This window comes from Stegodyphus dumicola, chromosome 1, assembly GCF_044657685.1.
Source record: "Stegodyphus dumicola isolate Sdum_Otavi_A_Nest chromosome 1, ASM4465768v1".
In the NCBI taxonomy this organism is placed as follows: Eukaryota; Metazoa; Arthropoda; class Arachnida; order Araneae; family Eresidae; genus Stegodyphus; species Stegodyphus dumicola.
Window position 1 is genome coordinate 207384321 of NC_140768.1, and position 25122 is coordinate 207409442.

The following is a 25122-nucleotide window of genomic DNA, read 5'->3' on the forward strand; positions in this document are numbered from 1 at the left end:
CCCGGGGGTCTTCCCCGGGGTCGCTGGGTAATGTCCCGCTGCGACGGGCTCGCCCAAGCGACTGGTAGGAGCATTAGACGACCGGTGCTGCCTGGGGTACTTCCCCAGGTGGTGCGCTGCTCTCCTGGAGGGTAATAGTGGAGGTTGAACCACCACGATGTGCCCAGGGGGAGTGGACCCGGAATGAGATTGAGTTCTCGATACGGGGAATGCCCTAATCTTCTTCTTCTTACCTCATTGTAGTTGTGTTCCGAAGCTCAGGTTTTAAAGAAAATCAGCGCTCAGGCAGTTGGCAAGCGTACACCTTTATGCATATGTTTTGCCACTGGGACCCTGATTTTTAGCCCTTTGGCCATTTTCACTTACTCTGCATACTGTGTGCAGCGTAGTGTCAATCTCGCTTGGCTTGTATGAATATTTTATGTATGAATATCAGCTTTTTACGTTATTTTTCTTTGGCGCTCTCACCGATTGCTCAAAATTCTCTTCCTGTTGTTTTGAACCTTTCTCCAGTATATCATTGGTACGATTAAATGCAACGTCATCGAAATGTACTCCTGTAAACATTGTGTCAGTTCACTTGAACTACTTAGTACGCATGTATACTTACTTCCCTTTTCCTGTCTTTGATTAGAAAATCTGCTTTTATCCCATTTTATATTGTCACATGGCGTACAACATCACTTGTAAAAAATCTATATATTCATCTCCTTTCTGTCACTGAGCTTTAGCTTTGTTAAACCGTAACAAACTTTGTGTTTCATTTATTGCTTGTCATCGCATGAAATGCATTCTGCCCTGAAATTTTGCACACTAATGCACGTATCCTTGAATAGCAGAGAAATTCCCCACATGGAAAGTCTATGGCTAATCATAAAAGGAAATCTAAAAACAAAAGATGATATGTCAATAAATCTGTAATTTTCACTATTATCAGAATTTTGTTTCCTGATGATCAGATGAAACATTTGGATGAAAACTGATGAAATCAATGCCAAAACTTGTGGAACAAGTTTTCAAAGCCAAGATATTTAATAACGTGATAAAGTCAAAAGTCTTGAATAATTGCTTTTCAAAATTTAGTCAAAGAGCCATATTCGTATTCATTGCTTTAATTCGATATTGTAATCTATGTAACTAGTAAGTTGTGAGCATCTTTATTATCAAAGACAGTTTTATAACAATAACCCTAAAATAATAGTTATAATTTACTAAAATTAATAATAGTTATCTATTTTTATTTTTTAAGCATTTCCTCTTCCCTCAGCCACTAAGCAAAAGTTTAAGTGGAATTTAGCTATCGATTATTATTTAAAATATAAAATTATTAAAGAATGAAACTTAAGTAATAGCATTCGCAACATCTTGTAGACCACTCACAGCATTTTAGCAAGCATTTCGGAACAGTGCATGATATTTTTATATTCGATGAAACACAGTTTGATCTATATTTTGAATGCAAAAGTATAATAAAGCAAATCATTAATTTTTAGCATATCAGTTTCGAGAGAGCTACACAGTGAGATTAGAAAAGTGCTGTTTATTCTTATTCAAAGTTTGAAAGATATTCAGTATAATTCATTGGATTTAATTCTTGGATATTATTTTATGCTGTCTTCCTCGTTTTTTAACTAATTATCAGAATGTTACGTATACAGTGATATAATTAGACAATCAACTAATCTGAAAGTATCAATTAAATGCAAGCTGAAAGAGAGCGTATTATTTAATGTCTTCTTACGAATTACACTGCTATACCCCACAGATGGAATTCAATTTTAAGAAAATTGCTCTCCTGCTTGATCATAGCATTTTTATTTCCTATACTAGTTGAAATTCAAAAATTTACTTAGTGATATACTAGGATTATTGTTTTGCGATAAACATTTTTTTAATACAGTTGCAGGCATTTGCCTGTTTAGCAATGCCCACTCCTAAGGCCGGGAGTGGTGGTTGTTTTATTGTAAAGGTGCCTAATAGGATTGTACCATTGCCTGCTATGAAGGGACGGACAGTTACAACCATGCCTTCGGAATTCGAACCCGGGCCCTTCGATACCGCAGTAGGCTCCCATAACCATTATACCGTTTGAGGGGCTGTTTTGTAGTAAACTCTAAATGGTAATAGCAAATGATATTCTTAAAGGCCAATGACTGGTAACGAATGGCAGATTAGAAGTTGTCTTGAAACTATAAATTCTTCTTCTAAAAGACTGCTATCAAGGATGATAAAAATAGTATGTATCCTCACTGCCAAAAATGTCCTTGGCAATATTGTAATTATTTTTTTGTCTGGAACTTGTATTCATTTTTGATGAGCATTCCTTATTTGTAACAGCTCTGGGCAAACAGTTTATTTGTTAACTACTACAGACTTTCATAAAACAGCTATTCCAAGCTCCGAGTTTAATTAACCAAGATACTCATCCAAATTTATGTATCAATGCCCGCTTTATTATTCATGTACTGAAAAGAATGGGGTTAGTATCATCTTACTTCAAACGCTGTTCATTAGCATATCCCATAAAGTTATCTCTTTCATGCTTCCTGTGTGCTCTTCGCTAATAAGACACGCCGTGCTATTGATATTGTTTTGAAGTAAATATTTGCCGTTCCCTCTTTGTATAGTGATAATCGTGTTTCCTGTCTGTTGGCTTTTGTTGTTAATGCTGAGTATCTGTGCATGTTTGGGGGGATTTAGGATTTATGGTCAGCAAAATTTGTAGTGCCTTTAGAGCGACTTATTAGATTCATATAACAAAAAAAAAAAAAAAAAAAAAAAAAGAGCAAATTGCTAAAGATAGCTAGAACTTAATCCCATTATAAAGGTAAATGATGTATGTAATGTGAATAATGTTATCAAAATAAAATCAATTCCTTTTGATTTAGAATGCTCCGCTTGCCGTTTGTATTTAATTCACAAATACTGCAATAACAGTTATATCAGATAAAACTACTTGCGGCAAAATGTTGCTAATCTTTAGTGAGAAAAGGCTGTATAACAGAAGTTTGATTATCTGAAACAATCTGGTCCTGTTATCACAAAGTGCGCCACTGCACGCTTTTCAATCGCTAAGTTTGTTAATAAAATCATTAAATGCATACTACAAAATATAGTGCAATAAATAATAAACAGATTCAAAATTTACACTTCGGGCTTTGAGGTGCACCTATTCAAGTAGATGCTTAGGCGTGTTCAAAATTTCGTGGCTCTAAGTGCTACTGTTTCTCTACGATGCGATTAAATTCGAAAGACAAATATATTGCATCTTTCTCCGTTAGCATCACACTTCTTTTATATCGCTGAGATTTCATATTAAATTTGAGACATAAATATCTTACGCTTAGTGTCAACAAAAAGCTTTTAAATCGGTGAGTTTTAATTCGGACAAGATATGAAATATAGAAAAAACTAAATTCGAAATTCAAAATTTGGACTTCAATAGTGCTCATGTCACTAAAAGTAGAAAAGGAGATGGATGTATAACATATAAATATATATATTTTTTTTAATTTGCCTCGGACCTGCAAATTAAAATTTTATCCTCGGGCCGGATAGAACCTTCCGGCAGACCGGAGTTTGCTCATTCCCTGATTTAAAACAATGCGACTTGAAATTACTTCCACAGAATCCATTCTTAGTTGCTAAGGTCTGTTAGTGAAACATTTGCTGGCTGTCTGAGACCCGCAAACCGCAAATGAAATTAACCCCGCTCAAATAATTGTAACTGGAAGAAGAAAGCTACAGTTTCAGAAATGAATGAGTGGGCTAAAGACCTTATTGGCATCCCGCAGATTGAATCCAAAACAGAGACTGAATCTTTAAACAAGTGTGGCATGAGAAATTCACTTCATGAAAGTGATTTATTGCTTGAAAAAAGAGACAACTCAAATGTAGAAGAGTTTTGTAAGATAATTCGCTTGGCTTTGATGACAAGTTTAAAAATTTAATATACTGTAAGAAACCTTATATTTTTTTCTTTGATGGAAAATTGTTTTACACAAAAAAATTTATAAATTTGCAGTTGGTCAGTGCATAAAGTGTTATAATCACATTCAATGATGTATAATTTTTTTTTTTTTTCGTTTTCTCAATAGTGCTGCTATAAAATGCTCACGCTTCACGATGTAACAATGCTGTAATTCCGTTTTATAATTAATTTATTTCTGATTTCAATTAATTTCTATATGCTATTCCGTTCAGAATGAAATAAATAGCGTACTTCTTTACTCTTAGCCTAAGGTTTCTGTTTGACCTTCAGAGTAGGGCAGAAGATTCTCACATAACATTTTTGAAAATAGTGGTAGAGCGTGATATCCGCTCTATTACAATTTTTGTTTCGGCGGATGTAGGATGCCATGAAAACAACATTACCTTTGCATTTCGTTATCTCTGCTACGGATGCGCAGCAAATCGTTAAGTTGCTATGAGAGTTGCTTGAGAAACCATGTCATTCTGTCATCTGAATTTAACTTGAGAAAACTATGAGTGTTCAATGGGTTTTCAATCCCTTTGGTCATAGGCCATCCCATGTGATGAATAGCACTGTAATATAGAAAATTAGAATATTTCAGAAATAGTACATTTTACAGCATAGCTAAAAAGGGGTGAGGGCATACTTTGGAGTTAATAGTTGTGCATTCTTAAAAAAAAAAAAAAAAAAAAAAAAAAAAAAAAAAAAAAAAAAAAAAAAAAAGCCAAAAATTCAAATATTTTCTAAGTTAAAAGAGTTTTATAAAATTTCAGATATTCTATCTCTTTCAAAGAGACTCTGAATTACGAAGCACAAATTATGTGGCTTATATCCATGTGATTAGCTTATTACTACCTAATTTTCAAATGCTATTTGCATAAATTCCAAAAGTAATAACATAAAGAGTTGTGATTCATCTCACCAGTATAGAGAAGCATAAATATTAAAAGGAAAAATTACACACGTTATATATTGATGATGCAATTAATTATACTGTATAGTTTAAATAAAAAAAAGACTCCGAGTTTTAATGTATACGAAGGTTTTTTAAAGACAGATTTAGTAAAAGTTATTTTCTAAGGGTTAAAAATTGAATTCAGTTAGATAAATTAGTAGTTTGTAAAGATTAACCATTTATATGGAGAAAATATCCATAAGTTTTTTTTTTTTTAATTATTGATGAAAGAAATGAATATTTTTACTAAAGAGGAATGAATGTCTTAAAAAAAGTGTTTTTATACTTTAAAGAAACTGGAGAAATCTAAGTCTAATAATAATCTAAGTCTTCTAAGTCTGTATATTCTTCTTCTTCTTATATTTATCTAAGGCTTACCTGACAAAAGCCACTGGACGGAGCCTCATCCGAAAAAGAATCCACAGTTATGATTGACCTACACGATAAATATCGACAAGTATAAAAGGCTCACACAGATAAAAGTTTTATATTATTAAAGGCCAAAGTAATAAATGCCTACATTAATAAAAGCCGCTCTGATAAATGAATGCTCACCATGATAAAAACCTTAACGAAAAGAAGAGCATTTGATTGTTATCAACGTATATAATTTAATATCACGTCAAGTTTTGCAATAAATCATATAAAAGGCCAAAAATAATGCTAAGAAACTTATTTAGAGTATCTTCACTTTTTTAAAGTAACAATGTTGGCCATTTCGGCAAAAATTATATCAGAAAACATAAATGCTATCCGTTGCAAATACAAGTTGATAGAATTAAAGAATGCATTAGTTAATTAATCTTATTTTAAAGGCTAGTTCTTAACAATAATGCAATAGAAACAATATTTTCGAGCTAAGTAAAGAAGAACATTACATTTATTTAAGAGTTATTATTATTTTAAATCAAATTTGGTACCTCTGTCAAGAAATATATGCAAGATGTCATAGTATTCTTTCTTTGAAACTTTTTTTCCTTCTTTTAAAATAGCCCACCAGCGGCCGAGCGGTAAAGTCGCTGAACACTGGTAGTTCGATCCGAGGTTCGAATCCCGCGAACGGGCTGGCTGCATGGGTGGTTTCGTGGTTTTCCCCATGTGTAACGTGTATACGAGACAGTTTCCCTTAGAAAGTCCTCCACGAAGGCATCCCTTCCCTTAGGCAGATAGCCCTAGCGTGCTTTGCCATAATTAAATATACACACCTCCTTTTAAAATGAGGTTTTTCTTTTTTTCAGCGTATTTGTGTTTCATTTCTTAACGTGTCATTGTAACACTCAGACACTTGTGAGCTCTTTATAGATAGGAGAGATTCATCGATTGCGTTTTCACAGCTGACCGTTTAAGAAGTCGGCATTATTGAAATAAAGCGCACGAAAAGAAGAATATCTGTCAACCGAAAACTTGGCCAAAGTTACCATACGCGAAGTGAAATTCTCCATACTTGGTAAAGCGTGGATATCCACCGCCCGTGGAAGCATAGCTTTTTCGCCCAGTGACGTTTCACCCACAAATTCCTTCCTCCATTGATATTTCAACCTTCCTTTGATGATTCTCTCTCTGCTTCTGATACTCACTCCTTCACCTAAAATTTATTTGATACCTTCTTACCTATTTAAACATTTTAACGACTTCACTAAATAATAATAGGCTAGAGGATGCTTGTTTAACTCGTTTGTAAAAACTTAACATATTCTGTTATAGAGATGAATGTTTAAAAATGTGATGGCTTGTAGAACACTAGGATTTTTGGAAGCTGGCAAGATGAAAAATTAGCAGTCGACTTCGCCGGGAATGGAACCACGGACCTCAGAAATACCGGCTCAGTGTGTGACCATTACACCACGAAGGCACGCTAGGAGGAGGGAGAAATACCTTAAAGCCTGATTAATTTTCTGTTTGGTCTTGCTTTAAAGGTTAATCAATGAATAATACGTTTCAAAAGAGGCCCAGCAGCGTTTTTTTTTAAGCTTGGTATAATACCGTGATTATTATAGTTCCAACTACATCATTTATTAAATGATTCCAGATATTTTCATTAAAGAAATATAATGAAACTTAGAAATAAAATTATGCTTTATTTATAATATTCCTTCTTCTGAAATACTTTTGCTTTTTTGGACTAATTTTAATTAATTAAAGATGTTTCTAACACCATATATTATGTATCAGGGTACAGAATATTCATTTGCGCGATACCTAATAATATATTCTTAGCAATCTTTATGAAACACACAAAAATTATTCAAAAATTCATTTTAATTTGAGTTATTTTTAATGATAACTGAGAGAAAATTAGGGGATGTATGTCTGAAATTTGATGTTGAAATTAGGAGGACGCTGGGTAAAAGACATTCCGTGGCAAATGATAAGGGGGGGGAGGAAAACTGGGCGAAAAGCCATATAACTGGCCTGCACTGCAAAGGGGCCCCGAAGAACGCTTCTCTGACATCAACTACATCAGTTTTATTAATAATTATGTATATATATGTCTATATCTATCTACCTATATATAGGGTCCGTCAGAGTTTAAAAGTTCTTTTTATTTTCAATGGTAAACTTAAAAAAAAAAAATTTTTTTTTATTTCCAGTTCTTTAATTTATTTATTTATTTTATTTTTATAAGACAAACATTATACAGATGAACCAAAGCTCTGCGAACATATAACGTAAAAATCTGATGTGTACACCACATGACTTCCTTGTACGAAATATTAAATTATACACATTTTTTCTTACATTTCATTTAAACTTATTCGATTGAATTAAATCTACTTCGCCGAGAACGCATAAACCACAATAGAATAAATGCATTCTTTAAAATTCACTCTAGTATTTGTTTACCATAGCGACACTCTGGCGCTAGATTCACTTAACAGTATTAATAATTATATAACAGTTAATTTATATAATAATTATATAACGGAAACTAAGTTAACTGTTATATAATCCAATAATTATATAACAATTAACTTATATATTTCGTTCATATTATAACTCATAATGCACAAAATTTATATCATTTAAAGAATAGAATTATCTAATCGTTGCCACATGTTCTATTCAAATACTGTAATAAAGCTAGAATGATGTATAAAAGAAATTAAGCAAACAAAACAAAAAAGCAACAGTTTTTCACAGACGATTGAGTATTTCTCATTTAATTAATTCAGTTTTCACTTCGCGAGAAGGCAAAAATACATAAAAACTCAAAATATCTATATTAAAAATTACGAAGTAAATCTAAAACACTTATTTCCTCGAAAAAATTCCAGAAAGAATTAGGCATGATTTAATTGGCAATAATAAATGAATGCGTTATCTTTGTTGTTGCGAAACTAAGTTTCTCTAGATTGGCAACAAATCCATTAGTCTCCTGTTTCAAACGTAAACATCAATGGCTTGACTTGTACGCATCCCCCGATAGCCGAATGTGGCCGATCTCATGGTCTCAGTTTTCCAATCATAGTTTTCTACGATATATTGGTGCATGCACTTTGCTTTATTATTAATTATTACTTAATTCATATTGTTACGGATTTCATAGTTATTTATTTATTTATTTTTTTTATTTTTTATTTATTTATTTATTTATTTTTATTATTATTATTTTTTTTATTTAGAATTGTAATTAGATTTGCTTCATGTTGTCTTAGCAACGCAGACGAATTTTGAAAAGACAGCTGCGTTGGAAGGTTAAAAATAGAACAGCGCGTGCATTTAATACCTAATAAATAAATATCTCGTAATTGCTGTTGCCATCCACAAAAATCCAGATATTTATAGATGTTTCCAGTATATTCGAGAAATTAATTATAAAGCTTATAAAAGCCGAGAACAAACAACTCATCTCAGTAGTAGCTGTAGTTCTAGCGAACTGTTTGTTTACTTAATGCTATGATTGATTTGTAGCGATTTCGCTGTGAGATAGAATTAGTTTCTCTGTTTTGAATTGATTTTTGCTAAACGTTTGACATTTTTAGAATATTTTTTTAGAATATTCTTCAAAAATATTTTTAGAATATTTTTGAAGAAATATTTCAGCATTTTGATTTATCTCTTGTGGAAAGAATAAATTTTTGTTAACTTTTTAACGTTAATCGTGTTTATTCCAGCCCTTTGTATTCAGTATGTCTATATCAAAAAGTGGTAGTAAAATTAAACGAAAAATCGCTGACGAACATAGAATAATGGGAATTAGAATATTTTTGCTAAATTTGCTAATTAGAATATTCGCGACTAAATCAGTAACTCTTTTCGCATCTGTATTTCGGGACAATGAAATTGATTGAAAAGCCTTCACATTTCCAGGAGAAACAATTTCTCCAGCTTTCATTAGGCATTCCTTGATGAAATCACCGTCAGTAAAAGGCTTCGAATGTTTAGCTATCAACTCGGACAAGACGTAGCTTGCATGTACCGCCGCTTCACTTTCTTGCAATACTTTACTAAACATGGACTGTTGCTTTTTCACTCCTAACTTGAGCTCTTTCAACTTTTCTTCTCTCATTAATCCTTCGTAATTGTTATATTTCGATTTGTGTTGTTCGTAATGACGTTTAATATTATATAACTTTGGTACATTAATAGTATTATTACATATCGAGCAGATTATTTTATCTTTTATTTCACAGCAAAAATATTCTAATTCCCATTTTACTTGGACCATTTCAGGCAATTTAGACGTACCTTGTTGGGCGAGGGCAACAATTTCACTCAGGGGTGTTGGAATGTAAAGAAGCCATATATCGTTATGGAGAACTACATGATTTCTTGTCAAAAACGAATTTCTAAAAACAGAAGGAATTTTTCTGCTGTTTAGGAGTTCGGGTGAGAGCTCTAATTTTCGAATAGTCATTCCACTCAGTCCTGTTCTGATTGCGATCCGACCTCCAGATAAGAGCTCCTTTTTCCCTAAAGGAATTGGTAGGAAAAAGGTCTTCGTCAGGAAGAGAACATCTTTAAAAGGAAAACAGAAACAGTAGACTAGGTAAGTTACTTTACTTTTCTGTTTTTAACAAAGCGTCATTTATATATTTTCTGAAAGAAAGCGAATTTAAGATTAAAGTATAACTAAAGTAGAACCACGTTTATCCGAAATAATACAGTAGGGTAGGGGCAAATTATAGAGTGGTTAACATTTTAAAGTAACCGATGGGCAATAAAAGCTAAAAGCAATTAGTAACATTACTGTTAATTAAACGTGTATATTACAACATATGTACGTATCGATTTTAATGAAATAGTAATCAGCAAATTTTCTCAACTGACCTGTGCATTTATTTGTTTTTAAAGCTGTGTTTCGACCTTTAACATAATATACTGTCAATAGATGAAAACTGCGCTTTTTTGTGCATACTTTTTCAATATCAGTAGCAGGGGTTTGAATACATTTTGTATAAAAAATAATCGATATTTTTCTTTTACATCTTAATTACCATTCAAATACCATAAAAAATGTTAAGAACGATAATGAAAAACGGAAACTTTAAATTTAATTTCTGTTTCATTTATCAACTTTAAATTACTGAAATAAGCTGGAACAATTAACTTGATTAAAACTAAAAGTAACTAATAGTACTTGTGAGTATTTAAAAACTATGTCATTTTTAAATACATGAAACACATAACTTCGACTCTTAAATATTTCTGAATTCTAAATTGCGGCTGTTACTTACACAAAATTTGGCCATATCTGATATATGCTGTTAAGGTGAAAAATCTAAAATAGGTATCCCGAGCTACGTTAAGTACATTGAAATTAATACGATGGATTATAAACTCATTTCCCACCTCAGGAATTACTTCTCTGTTAGACATTAGCTAAAGCTACGCGACTCTGTCAATACGCTCTAGGTTGGAAAAAAAAAAAAAAAAAAAATCGTGCTTTCATCGAATGATTGACCATTTTAAAATTTTAAATAATAGTTTGAGTGTGAAATACTCTATCTTCAAGCTCCTTTTCTTCTTCAATCCCCTTTAAAAGTATTCGCTCTCGTATAATCATTTTTAAAATATGAATACTGGAAATAGTGGAATTATATTTTTTGTGTGTATACATACACGAAAGCTCTCTTGATCTTGTTGCTCGCTATATTCGTCACCAAGTTGTATACAATTTCAATAAAGGAATTAAAAGTTCTGCAGATTACTCAAGGAAAACCTTCTATAATATAAGATGGGATACGTAGCGAATTCTTAGGTAAGAGTGATAATAAAGGTCTATATAAATTAAATGTAGAACGGCCAAATGCACGCTGCCATATAAAAGCTTATTAATAGAAGTCCGAATAAAAATTAAAAAACAAATTAAATTAAGTAAAATATAATTAAATTTTAAGAAAATATTACGCAAAATTATTTTTGATGAATAAGTGATCGATTTTTTTTTCATTATATAATCAAGTCAAGATTTTAATGTTTCATGATACACAGTTTTCATTGAGGTTCCCCGTTTTATGTATGTGTCTGCGCTTAGGCCTTTGTACTCTGACAGCTGTTGCTAGACAGCAGTTGAAATGGGATTTCAAAGCTGAACGTACCTTTATATTTCGTCGAACTGTAAATGGTACAATTTGTTGTTATATAGGGAAATATCTGTAGTGAAAAGGCCAAGGAAACATCTTCAGACTTCAATATTTAAATTTTTAGACAATGAAAAGTGAATTACGATAATATGCATTAAAAAAAAATATTCTCAATAAAGACATTTGAATTTGTAAATTGCATTTTATTCGCTGCAAAACGGAAAGAAAAAAAATTTTGTTTGGAACCTATGATTACTTTTTGTTAGCATTTAGTTTTTCAGCTAGTCCGATGTCAAATAGTATGGTATAATAGTGGAACCGATTAGACAAGTTTTAGATGAATCTGTGGAAAAGATTTTGTTTTCCATTTAAGTTTAAATTACAGTTTATTTTTAATGAATCTGAAAATCCATATAAATTTTATTTCACTATTTCACTATTGTCGGGTAATTTCGTGCTTGAACTAGTACAGCAAAACTAAGGACTTTTTCTTTATTTTAATTTTAAACTGCAATTTATTTTAAAACATGATCAAATTCATATGAATTCTATGTTACCATTGTTCGACTGCTCTATCGAAGAAAAAGTGCTGTCCATTAATACGCTAAGTTTAGCAGTTTATCGCCAAATGTGAAATCAAACTAAGGAAATAAAGATATTCTGGGACAGTTTGTGTGTATGGGGTAAGTTGGAAAAAAGGAAAACTGTTAAACTCCTGGCCAAAGTTGCAAGATATCCGGTTACTTGCACTCGTTTCCTTAAGTGTGAGAATTTTCTTCTAAAAGTCTAATTTTCCTTTTCGGCTCAACTTCCACCGAACAAAAATGGACATCACCCATTCTATTACTCTATTTTCCAAGAGTAAGTACATAATACTTCAGTGACATTTGCTTTACAACACACAATATAGATAGACTCTGCCCATTGATACGATGCAATTTACCTTCTCTTTCTTTCCATAGTTTCGGAAGGGGATAAAACAATTAAAGAAGACTCTCTCTCTTCTATAATTTCCTCTTTCGCTCATTGACGGGAGAGCGAGAAATAAACTTGACTTGTGTCGAATACAAAGAGAGTGACAGCGCGCTTGCAATGATGAAACTGAACGGTTCAATCGCCTGTAGCAACCTAAACAATGAATAACCAGCGGCCATTAAGAGGCTTATGTGACAAAAACTCTTTGATAGAACCCCGCGTGACAAATGTTCACATATAGAAAAGCCCATAAAATAAAATTAGGAGACCTAAAAATGAATTAGTTCTGTTTTCGCGATTCCTCTTTCCCCGGGCCCACCAGCGGCCGAGCGGTAAAAGTCGCTGAACACTGGTAGTTCGGTCCGAGGTTCGAATCCCGCGAACGGGCTGGCTGCATGGGTGTTTTCGTGGTTTTCCCCATGTGTAACGTGTATACGAGCCAGTTTCCCTTAGAAAGTCCTCCACGAAGGCATCCCTCCCCTTAGGCAGATAGCCCTCGAGGCTTTGCCATAATCACACACACACACACACACCTCTTTCCCCGTTTTTCAAAAATCTTCCTGTTCCCGCGAAATCGGAGAGTACAGTCCCCCTACCACACCTCCTCAGGAGATGTCACGATGAATCATTTAGAGTTGGGCAGTTCCTTTGTGAATAAGTTAGTCTTTGTTAGATTGAAGACGCATTTTAGTTTAGACTCCTCTCGAAATCTTTAGTTTCATTCTATTTGTAATTCTGCTGCAATATTAGCTGCTATTTTCACATCTTATGTTAAACAATATGGATGTTTTAGACATTATTGAAACTAAAAGGGAAAAAAAACTTTAGCCTTTTATAAAGGTTATCAATACCGAATTCGGAACAGATTTGATGAAAATGTAGCTTATTGGATTTGCATAAATGAAAGAATTAAAAGCTGCAAAATTGCAATTGAGACCAAAGCAGAAGTCGTTTAAGAAGAAAAGTCATTTTAGAACTTCGTTTTAGAACGAATATTTATTTTGAAAGATTTTATTATAACTCACCTTTATGCAGAATTTTGGAAGCAATTTAGGAAACGATCTTTTAGTTCATTGCCGAAATCACAGCAGAGTTTGGACATCTCTCTCTCTCCTTTTAAATAACAGTATTAGCTTCATTCATACAAAGATCCGAGATCGTAAATATTTTCCGATTATTTCTTTTAAAAACTTTTTTTTTTTTTTTTTCTTAAGTCAAAATTTGGGAGAGACCAAGGTCCACTCGGCCCCTCATTATGTAACCCCTTTGAAAAGGGGATAATGAAGATTGATGATTTTGCGGAAACTGGAATGTTTTTGACAACCGCGGGAACAGGAAGACACCCTAAAAATTTCCAGATAATTATTATAATAATTATATCGCAGTGATGTTCAAATATGTAAAAGCATAATAGTTAAACTAAATTAATGGAATCCTTTTTATCAATTCACTATTATAACAGTATTTGTGATTGTACAAACAAATGTTTCCATAATCATTGGAGGATCACTTTCCTTCGTTAAAACAAATTTATTAATGTAGTAATAATTACCGTATTTGCAGGCATATTTTTCCCTCGAGTGATGTTATCTGTAGTTTTTTTAGCATGTGATACAGAAACTTCTGATTTAAACTATGCGAGTAAGTATGGTATTCTGTGTTCCTGACGTTTATTTAAATGAAATTTATACATTTCATAATTTTGTAGATCTTAGGGGAAGCGGTAAGAACAATCAGTTCGCTTGGCACTCTAGTCGTGCCTATTCAAGAATATTAACATTTTTTATATTACTGCGATAGAACCGAGCCCAGAGAAATTGTGTACAAGCACTGCACAGACAGAAGCTAAAGTACGTAGTTATCCAATATGGAAGCACCCGAAGAGGAAAAAGTTTTGGTTTGGGTTAAAAGTTTCAGTTTCCATTTATTACGTCATCAGCGCTGCACGGGCCATGCAGAATGGAATAATCTAGAAATGACGCAATCCAGAGAAGTTATTACAATTTTTAAAACAGAGAGGGGGAATTAAAGGTTTGTCGTTAGTTTAAATTATAATTTTCATTTACATATTTTTTTGCCTTATATATTTCTCCCCTTCAAAGAGAAAAAACCTTTTTAGAAGAAAGAATTACAGAAGTAGTAAAAGAAAGGATGGGGGGGATATAGAATTTTAATCTAAATACTTTTTTAAAATAACAAGATCTTGTAAATATCATTTTTAACGATAAATGCAAATTGAGAGTCTGCAATTTCATTTTTCTGTAAAATCACTGACGGAATGCCCTAATTTTTTCAAGAAAGACTGGGAAAGTTCACAGTTCTGTAAAATCTTTGCTTGATTATCATAATCATAATATTTTACAGTCTTTCGTAAAAATTGATGTTGCCAATATAAAAACCAAAATTTTCTTTTACAGATTCATGAAGTTTGAATTAATTACTTATAAAATAATCCACATTTTCTTAATTGTAAAGCAATGTAAAATGGAATTTAGAACTTATACATAGTAAGTAAAAAATTCAGTACAATAACAAAGTAAACTTTGATAAAAGTGGGCAAATCCTCTACAATGCAAATCAGCGTGACAGCTTGCTGATAGCTGTGAGCTGCTTAAATACAATTACACATAGAAGCCTCCTTTCCTTAATAAAGGTAACTGGCCTCTAGTATAGTATAATTATGAAAGTTTGAGTTTATAATTTATGGGCATAATAATCTTCAAACTAGTTAAATTAAAGGAAAAACAAATATACAAAAATTAAAGATATATTAAATTCTACACCACCCTACAATAATAATATGGATCATATAATTTTGTGTATATAAAATAAGAAAATTAACTTCATAATTATACCTGTTTAGGGAAGGTTTTAAAATTTCCATAAATAAAAAGTTCAAACACATCCATTAGCATAACAAAATCGCAAAAAATGTCAAAACATTATAATGTAATTAAATTTTCATTTGAAATAATTATCGAAATTTTAGCCATTCTGGTTATTTAGTTACGAAATTTATTTAGCACATTGCTTTTAATTACCCAATGTTTCATTCGTTTCTTACCCAGGTTTTTTTTTTTTTTTTTTTTTTTTTTTGTTTTTTTGTTTTTTGTTTTTTACTTCCTTATTCAAAGTAAAGGAAGTATTGTAATCCCGAAAAGTTTCGGGTATCATATTTCAAAGAAAATATCCATTTTGGCCGCTATTGAGCAATTTAACGATGTTTTTGTGTGACATCTGTACCTAAGAGTAGAATAAATGACTCTTTTTCCCAAAACGGATTAGAAAATTGATTCAAAATGGATTCAAAAGAGATTTTTTGTGACGTCTGTACGTACGTATGTATCTTGCATAACTAAAAAACGAGTAGCCTCAGAATGTTGAAATTTTGCATACAGGATTGCTATAACATGTAGTTGTGTTTCTCTCTTTTTGGTTCAAATCGGCCGCACAAAACGTTTATAGGTATATATACACTAGTTTTTAGAAATTAAGAAAAATCACAAAAATACCGAATACTCGTCCAAAAATAAGTATAAAATTTGAATATGTTGTCAAATAAGAGGTGATTAAAACTGTAGCATGCGGATTAGTGGCGCTGCAGTCAGAATGCGTCATCTGCGAGGAGCATAAAATTGCATGTTTGAGAGAAAGCCTATAAATTTCGCTGTGATACTGAGATAAGAAATCTGGAATAGGCAATTCATATAACAATGACCTCCAGGCATCATTTGCTCGAAGAACTGCGATGGAGCTATTGGGAGAGTAGAGGGAGGAGAAAGTCAGACAGAAGTAGCCAGATGACTAAATGTGAGTCCTTCTGTGGTTCGTAGACTTTGTGAACAATTTCTAACCAAAGATGTGGCATCCAAGAGGTTCAGCCGAGGATGGCCAATAGCTACAAAAGGGCGCCGATGACCAATATTGTTGTTTTGCGCACGAAGGAATAGAACCGCATTTCCAACTCAACTCAGATCCTTCCTTGCTGCAGCCACCAGAAAGTTAGTGTCAACCTCAGCTGTGCGTAGAAGGCTTAACGAAGGAGGTCTGTATGCGAAGCGACTAGCCGTTTGCGTGCCGCTCACGTTGCGTAGTAGAAGGGAACGTTTCAGTGGGCATGTCAACATGTCTTAATGGAGAGCTGATCAGTAGAGGGCTGTTTTCTTTACGGATGAGTCCAGGTTTAGCCTCCAAAGCGATAGTAGGCGGTATTTGATTTGGAGAGAACCTTGAGCCCGTAATCATCCATTAAACATCCGTGAAAGAAATGCATATGGAGGAAGCAGTGTCTGTTTTGGAGTGGTATCTCTTTCGGTGGAAGCACATACCTCCATGTCTTCTCACGTGGAATGCTCAGGCTTATAGAGATGACATCCTTGATGCTTATGTGCGCCCTTATGCCGGGCAATAGGTGATGATTTCTTGCTACAGGATGAGACAACGCTAGACCGCACAGAGCTCGCATCGTGGTTGATTAGCTTCAGCAGCAAAGAATTCAGCGCATGGAATGGCCAGCTCGATCACCAGACCTGAATTCTACAGAGCATGTTTGGGATGCTTTTGGAAGACGTATAACTGCACTCAGTTCTCCTGTTCATACCCTTGTCACGCATGCAAGTGCTTTGAAAGAGCAATGCCTTCATTTCCTATGGAAGTGATAGACCGTATGATTAACAGCATCACACATCACTGTACGTACTGTATTGCTTCTAGGGGAGATTAAACTCCATATTGAAGGTAATTTTCCTATACCAAACAGATACATCCGATTTGTTCATTTTATACATGTACTAATTTTTATAACACCATAATTTTCTGGTAATTTCTTTTCAGGTCATTTTATACCTTACTATGTGTTGTATACCATGGTTCAGTTTCATTAAATTCTACATATAACTTTTTGAGTAATCGTCATTGTTGTGATTTTTCCTTAAATAATGATAACCAATGTATATACCCACTTTGTTACTCGGCTAGGTGAGCTCAGCATGTTTTTATGCTATGTGGGACCAGTGGCGTAACTAGGGTGGGGCAAGGAGGGACAGCTGTCCCCGTGCCCAGCATCCAGGGGGCGCCAAATTGATGTTATGAAATTTTAGAATGAAATGTTTTCAACTCTTGGCACACAGAAAGGGGCGCAAAATCTTCAGTTGTCCCCGGGCGCTGAAAAGCCTAGCTACGCTTCTGTGTGAGACACTCACTGTGTTACTTGGCTGGTTGAGCTCAGTTTTCTTTACTTATATATGTTGGTAAATTCTGCATTTTTTGCTTTAAAAGTGATTGAATTGTGTTGTTCTTATGTTCCGGTTAAGGTTTTTATGCCTTTAGTTAATCTGAACGGAATGGTTGTAGAATTATCAACAATTTAAATGTCGTTTAAGTGCCACTATGCCTGCCATATTTGTTTACATTTTGAAACTCAAAGCTCAAACTAGTGAATTAAGTCAGTTTCTGCTCCTTTAGTGTCTTTTTGCCGAGTGGAACCAAGAGTAAATTTTCAGTTTTGTACACTGAAAAATTAGCCTTCTTGCACGCTGGATGAATTACTTCTTTTAGCGCAAAATCTCTAATTTTAATTGTAAAAATAATTTTCAACTGTTTTAATTGTATTTGGTGTTTTACGTTTTTCTATATTTTTCAATTTTTAATGAAGATATTTGAGTGTTTATGTATTTTTGCCTTGCCGAGAAAGAACTGAACTGATTGAATGAGAACTATAATGAATTTCGAGGAAATAAGTTTAAATAAAATGCAGCAAAAAATCTGTATAATTTAATAAGCCGTAGAAGAAAGTCATATTTTTTGTTTTTCTTATAATGTTTATTTTTAAAATATTTGTTTTAGGTTTACGTCGATTATATCAAGATAATTTATTAAATTAAAAACATATTTTTTTTAAATTTGCCTTGGTACACTTTTAAAGCACTTTGATTGCTTTAATTATATAATTTTAATTGCACTTAACCTTTTATTTTGAAATGTTTCAAAAATTCAGAATCATCTAGATATAATTCAGAAACGTGGCTCTGTCGAAGAAAACTTATGATGAAAAAGACGTAATAAATGTTGACGGCGTAGAACGTACATCCATAGTGAAGAGGAAGAATGCTGATTGCATAGAATACTAAAATGTTGAATCCGTAATCACTGGGAAACTTGGCAGTCGAGAAAGATTAAATATTCTTTTTTTTCAATGTGAATTGACATTTGTGGCCACAACTAATTTGGCTCTCTAATTGTGCCTATTTTCAGAACATTTACATTGATACTGTTGCGATAGAAAGAGAGCACAGCGAGAAAGCGTTATTACAGTAATAGAGGCGAAATCTAAAGTGCGCAATTATCCAAAATGGAAGTTCATCAATGGGAGCTTTTGGTTTGAGTTAGAAAGGTTACAATTCTCAAAATTTTGAGTTCATTTTCCGAATTAGCCACGTCATGAGCGTTACGCGAGCCATGTGACATAGATTAATCTAGAAATAGCACAGTCCAGGTAAGTTATTTTTTAGAAGAGAAAGGAAGTACCAAAATTAAAACTGAGGAATTGAGAGATTATTACTAAATTAAATTATAAAGCTGATTTACATATTTTTTACCTACCATGCACACATCATATATATATATATATATATATATATATATATATATATATATGCACTCTGTCACAAAAAATATATGCACCCAGAAGAAATTGAGCTACAATTACGAAGCTCAGCAGGAATTTAGTCTGGTAAGAGATATGCAAATGATTTAAATTTCGACGCCAGTGAAACAAGGGTAAGCTCAATATGTGCATATAAGATGCGCAGCTGGGAGATTTTAAAAGCATGATTGCTCGTGTAGGGCTATTCAAACGAATCTGTCGACTTGGATGGACATTATTGTGACTAGAGATACCTCTGAGACGTAACGGGTGGCACTACGAGCAGTTATCAGACTTTTGAGAAAAGGTGCATAGTAGGCCTCAGAGAAGCAGGTTGGTCGAATAAGCGTATCGGCTGCCACCTCGGTCGGAGCGATATCACAACTGCTGGGTGTTGGCGACAATGAATAACAGATGGGATAATCTACCGCCGCGGAGGATCAGAGCCTCCCAGGAACGCAAATGAGCACGAGGATTGCGCGATTATAAAAGCGACTACTTCCGCACTAGTAACGTCGCTAGCATGAATTCGATGCCATTTACCACCTTACAATCATCCTGTGGTATCAAGTGAAACCATTCGGAGACGACTGGCCGACGCTGGTATATTCTGCTGACGTCCATTAAGACCCCTATTATTGACTCCACACCTATAGGCAGTGTCGACTGCATTTTTGCCGAACTCGGGCAGGCTGGAGTGTGATCTTCAGCGATGAATCCCGATTCAGTCTCGGTGCTGATGACCAAAGCACACGCGTGTGGAGGGGGCCAGGCAATCGGTTCGATCCGGCATATGTTGTCGAGCGGCATAAGGCGATTACGGAAGGTGTGACAGTGTGGGGAGCGATCTGTTGGGACAAGCGATCACCTCTAGTCATCCTTCAAGGCACTATGGTGGCTTGCAGTTACGTGGACAATATTTTATTTTAAGGCAGGTTATACTGTCTATGCTATCAAATCCCCCAGGTGCCATTTATCAGTAAGACAACGCTCGTCCACATACTGCGCGACTCTTTCAGCAGTCTCTTCAAGGATATGACGTACTCTCGTGGCCTGCCAGGTCCCTAGACCTCTCGCCAATACAGCATGTTTGCGACATGCTTGGAAGACAACTGCACCCGTCCCGAATATTGATGAATTAACTGCCCAGTTGCAAAGATTGTGGCATAATCTTCCGCAGGGAGTCAAGGTGACCTACTTAATTTGATGCCACGCCTTGTTTCGGTCTGTGTAGCAGCCAGAGGTTACTAATTACTGATATGTAACGTTTTTTCATGCCATAACTAATTAATAAAACGATCTTTTGATCTGAATTTGTAATCATTTGTTATCTCCTCATAGACTACATTCTAAGTTTCGTATATCTATAATTTTCATATATATATTACAATTCTCCACCCCCAACTCGTTAGTTTAATACAATTCACATATTTTACTCCATATTTTCAATGCTTTGGCAGTTTTATTTTCTCTTGGTATGGTTTTTCCAACTGACTTTTTTTATTAATTATTTTAATTGTATAAGGTATTCCATGTAACTGCTTTAAAAATTTATATAAGAAATGTTTACTTTGATTCGAAATTAAGACAGTCTTCCGCTTATTTATGCATCCACTTAATTATGCTAATTGAAAATACGTATTTTCTATCCAGTAGCTTATGTCTTCATGAAAAAATTTTAAAAATTTCTTTTATGTATAATTTTTAAACTTAGTTTTATCTCAAAAAATCAAATTAGTTTTCAGTTTACTGTTTGTTATTATTCCTGTTGCAATTCTTCCAGATATGATTCAGAAAGCTCAAAGTTCCTTGACAAAAACAAAAGACTTATCAACTTTTGTTAATTGTTTTATGTCTGTTTTAATTTACATACATTTTCGGGATTTATTGCAAAATTTATGCTTCTTGTTGTTTGATTTGTGCATTCTTTAAATTAATTAGCTTTGTAGAGTTTATTAAATTAATCTAGTTTTCTTATTATTTTGCCTATACTATTACTTCTGTATTTTCGTTCATTACCACCAGGATGCAAATTAGTTGATATATTTAAGCACAGAAATATTGCGTTTGGAAAAGAGCCTTTAACACGTGGCAGTGTCATTTGCCAAGTAGCGCAAGGATGAGCCATCTCTCCGTCTATCGTTTTTCGACGGTCACTCCACCTTCACGAAGGCTATGCTTTGAGAATTGTCGCCGAGTAGTTCACACGACATTTCCACGCAAATCGAAAAGTGGGGATACTTCCGCATGAAACAGATATTCATTGCTCTTATAGCTTAGTGGCATTTCCCCACAAATCATATCTTGGTTATTTATTGATGACTTGCAATAGCGATTTTGATCACGAATTTTTTTATGAAATTCTAAGCCACTGGCCTACAAAAATATAGGTTTTAGCAAAATGGGAATACTATAATACTATGTTTAAAGAAATGATAAATACCTTAAGATACTTTTAAAGTGTCAAAATATCGCATAAATATAACAAACTTTAATGCTCAATTTCCTTATAACGTTATTTCTTTATAATTTAAGCGTGAAAATTTATATATTTCTTTCGGTGCCTTTGATAGTGTATTTGCTACTTCTATTTTATATTCTAAACATCAAAATGTATTAAATAAAATACATTTTTTGACATTCGTATATTACTGCAATACGCACATTTTAAAAATTTTTAGGAGAGAGGCATAATAGTTGCTCATTTTATTTTTATATAATTGAAAAATAATTACTTTGGATATATATATTACAAAATAAAATTACCTCTAAATTCTATATTCCTTATTAAAATTAATAAATATATGTAGATAGATATGCTAATAAGTTAACTTTTCCATCATTTGTAACCACATATTTATATAAAATTGTATACAGAAACATTTGCCAATTTAGCGGAAGTGCCAAAATGGTGTAACCATGTGCGATCATGGTGAAGTGACCATGTGAACGTGCAACATCATCATGACAGCTTATTCTGAATTTGAAAATTGGGTGATCCACGAAGGTGAAAACCTTTGTGTATTCGGTAGTAGGAGGTCCTGTCACGAATGGTCCACTTGCTAATTCCAGATGAGGATACAATGTTTCTTGTTTGACTTCTAAATTGATTCCAGATTGTTGAATGTTTCCCACGCAAGTCTTTTTCTCCCGGAAATTATAAGTTTATACTTAGTGCCTGACGTCCGCGGGTCTCATTCATAGCCAACGAATGGCTTACTGGAGTTTATTACAATATCTGCTAATTTTGCTCTCAGTTTCACAATTAAAAAATGCCGAAACGGTGGATTTTCGATAAACTCCTTCCTGGATTAAAGATTTCTCGCAGAAATTGAGAACCAGTAACAGTAAAGGAATTGAATACTGATATCGTGTATTCAACAGTATTCAGCATGGGAGTTTACTGTGCTTCTGGATGCATAAACAAACCTTCAGAATATATTGCAAGGGTAGAATGTCACAGGTAGGCATGGATAATATCTAATAAAAGGAGAAGAGATTGAGTATTGGTCTGCTAATTTTAAAATAGTTTCAAAACATGAAAAATCCCCGTCAGTGTTATTAATTGGTGTAGCAAAATATTTTGCATAATATTGTATTTTGGATTTCCTTGCAGTATGCAAATTTCAGGTAATGTGAATTTAGATCAGTTATTTCTACTGTTTCCAAAATAAAGCGTTGTTGGATGTAGAGTAAGGCAATTAGGATTACGATCGGATGACTTAGTCTTAACTATGTTAATTAAATAATATTAAGTTAAATTCATGTACAGTTATAAGATAAAAGTATCAATAAATACGACACTTGATGCAATACCAAAGAAATACAAATTAAGGATTATTTCAGATTTAATACCCTTTTTTCGAATAATGTAGTATGAAATATATTTGCTGGGTGGTCATGTCGGTCGCATCATGACAAATCAAACTCACTCACAAGATCTCATACAATACATATCAATTATTTGAAGTCTGAAAAAAAAAATCATTTAATAAATCATTGTGAGTTGATTTAGTTGAAAAAGATTCTGCCGCTGTCCATGGCAGTCAAACATGAAGTGCGTTTAATAGCCCAAAATAAGGTGTTGAATATTACATAAATAATTTTTCTGCTATACAAAATTTCAACAGCGCAACAGTTCTGAAAACTGATTTATTCGAATGAAAAATTAGATTGATATTAAGAAATAAATAATTTGAAAAGAAATAAAACTATTTATTTCCATGCAAAAATATTTTGTATATAACTTTATGTTTGCTTGGGATCGAACTTGGGTCCAACTCCTAGCATTCAGTGACCTTAACCACTAGATCGTGGGCCTGTAGCCTTTATAATAAATGAATATTACAAGATAAAAACATAATTGCTAAAAGAGTTATTTTTATGTAGGGTGTAGGGTGTATAGAAAAAGGTGGTGCAATGCATACTGAGTTTACTCTTCAAGGAAATGCTGTTAGAGATTGGAATAATATTTAACGTAGTTCTAAACCCATAGTATGCTAGATTTGTGCTTGTCAGTTTATTCTTCATTATCTTGCCAGTAAAAGAAGACAGTAAATAAGTTGTTTTTGTATCAGATCGGCAGATGTACCCTAGTTTCCTGTATTTGGCGAAATTCTTGGCGAAAGCGGAAGTACATCTTCTAGTAACCCTCCATTCCCGTTGATGATGGCACCAGGTGTCGAGAGGAGTGTCCAATAAGCCGCATTGTCGGGACTCGAGACCGTCACCGAAGAAAACGGCGCTGAATGTTTTTCTGTTTATCGGAAGCGTAAATCCAAACTGCGTTTTTTACTGCTAAACGAAAGAACGTTGAAACTGCCAGCATACGGAAATAATGATATATTAGCTGTAGATCTGAAATGCGTGGTTTTCCCCCTTTCCTAATGAGTGGCCGGTGTAAGCGTAAGTAAACTTTTGCATAATTTTATATTTTTTAAATTTATTTTCATAAACTTGATGCTCGGCTTTTACTAAAAGATCCCTTTCACGTGAAAAGAATCCCTGCTATAAAAACTGCATTGTTATGATTGTGATTTTTTTTTAAACTAAGAGAATCTCTAAATAATACAGACCAAGTAATTATCGTTTGAATTGTATTTTCCCATTTTCTGTTAATAACGAAAACTAGAGTTAGCTAGAAAATAGGCATATGTCACGGAAATTGCTAAGTTGTTTACTTTGACTCGTCGATGATAAGTATTTTCCCGAAATTCGTTGTTATAAGAATCCTAGTACCCGAATTGCAAATACTCTATTTTCTAGCTTATGCAATATGTGATTAATTGTAATAGTTTACTTTAAAAAAAAAATCGCTTTAGTTGCTTTTGGTTGGCTAGAAATAAGTTTATAATAATGAAAAGTATTTTCTTTATTTGGCTACACTAAATTGTCGAAATTGCAATGAGATTTTCTGTTTTATTTTATGGCCGTTATAAATAAAAAAATAATTTAATTTATTTTGATTTAAATTATTTGCTTAGGCAAATAAAAAAAGTATTGGTTATTTGTTTTGAAAAAGATTTTAGAAAGGTACTACTATTATTTATACTTAGTGTTTTATGCCCTTTAAAATAAAGATCGAAGGATATTGCCAATTGATTGGTTTCAGATTTTTCGTGTGTGATTCAAAATTTTTTTTTCCAAAGTTGATTATTTTATTTAGTTTATTTAAAAGTTGTTTAAAGCTGAAAATTTACAAATTAGATTAAAAAACTTAAATAATGAAAACAAAACGTATAGTAATGTGAAATGTGTTTTTTGTGCAATTAATTAACTTTAAGAAATAGTAAGTTTTTTAGTTATTTCATGAAACATTTTATATAATTTGCATTAGTGATACCAACTACATTAAAAATAATTAAAGGAGCAGGAGAGGTATAGCCACCAGTTTCGTAAATCGAACTCTACTACCGTATGGGCCTATTCTCATGCGAAATGACATTAATTTTTTCAGGAGCAGAGAAATATCTGCTTATATTATATTTTTGAAATATTTTATGATGATTCATTAATGATAGGTTAGGCTATCGCTGAATAATCATACCAA

The 25122-nt window shown here is 33.2% G+C and overlaps 1 protein-coding gene across 4 annotated transcripts in view; it reads left to right on the plus strand.

Annotated features, from left to right (window-relative positions):
- The window catches only part of stumps (DBB domain-containing protein stumps), a 277758-nt gene that overhangs the window by 118912 nt on the left and 133724 nt on the right, over positions 1-25122 (plus strand). The window contains exon 2 of one of the 4 annotated variants that reach the window (XM_085825040.1): positions 9603-9918. The exons of 1 other annotated variant lie outside the window; for it this stretch is intronic. Coding sequence is in view for 1 of the 3 variants with exons in the window: in XM_085825036.1 (XP_085681162.1) it covers positions 23936-23978 (43 nt within the window). In the remaining 2 variants the exon portion in view is untranslated. Of the gene's footprint in view, positions 1-9602; positions 9919-23749; positions 23979-25122 lie in introns of those variants that run through there. 2 more of the 4 variants (XM_085825036.1, XM_085825055.1) reach the window with 2 other exon arrangements.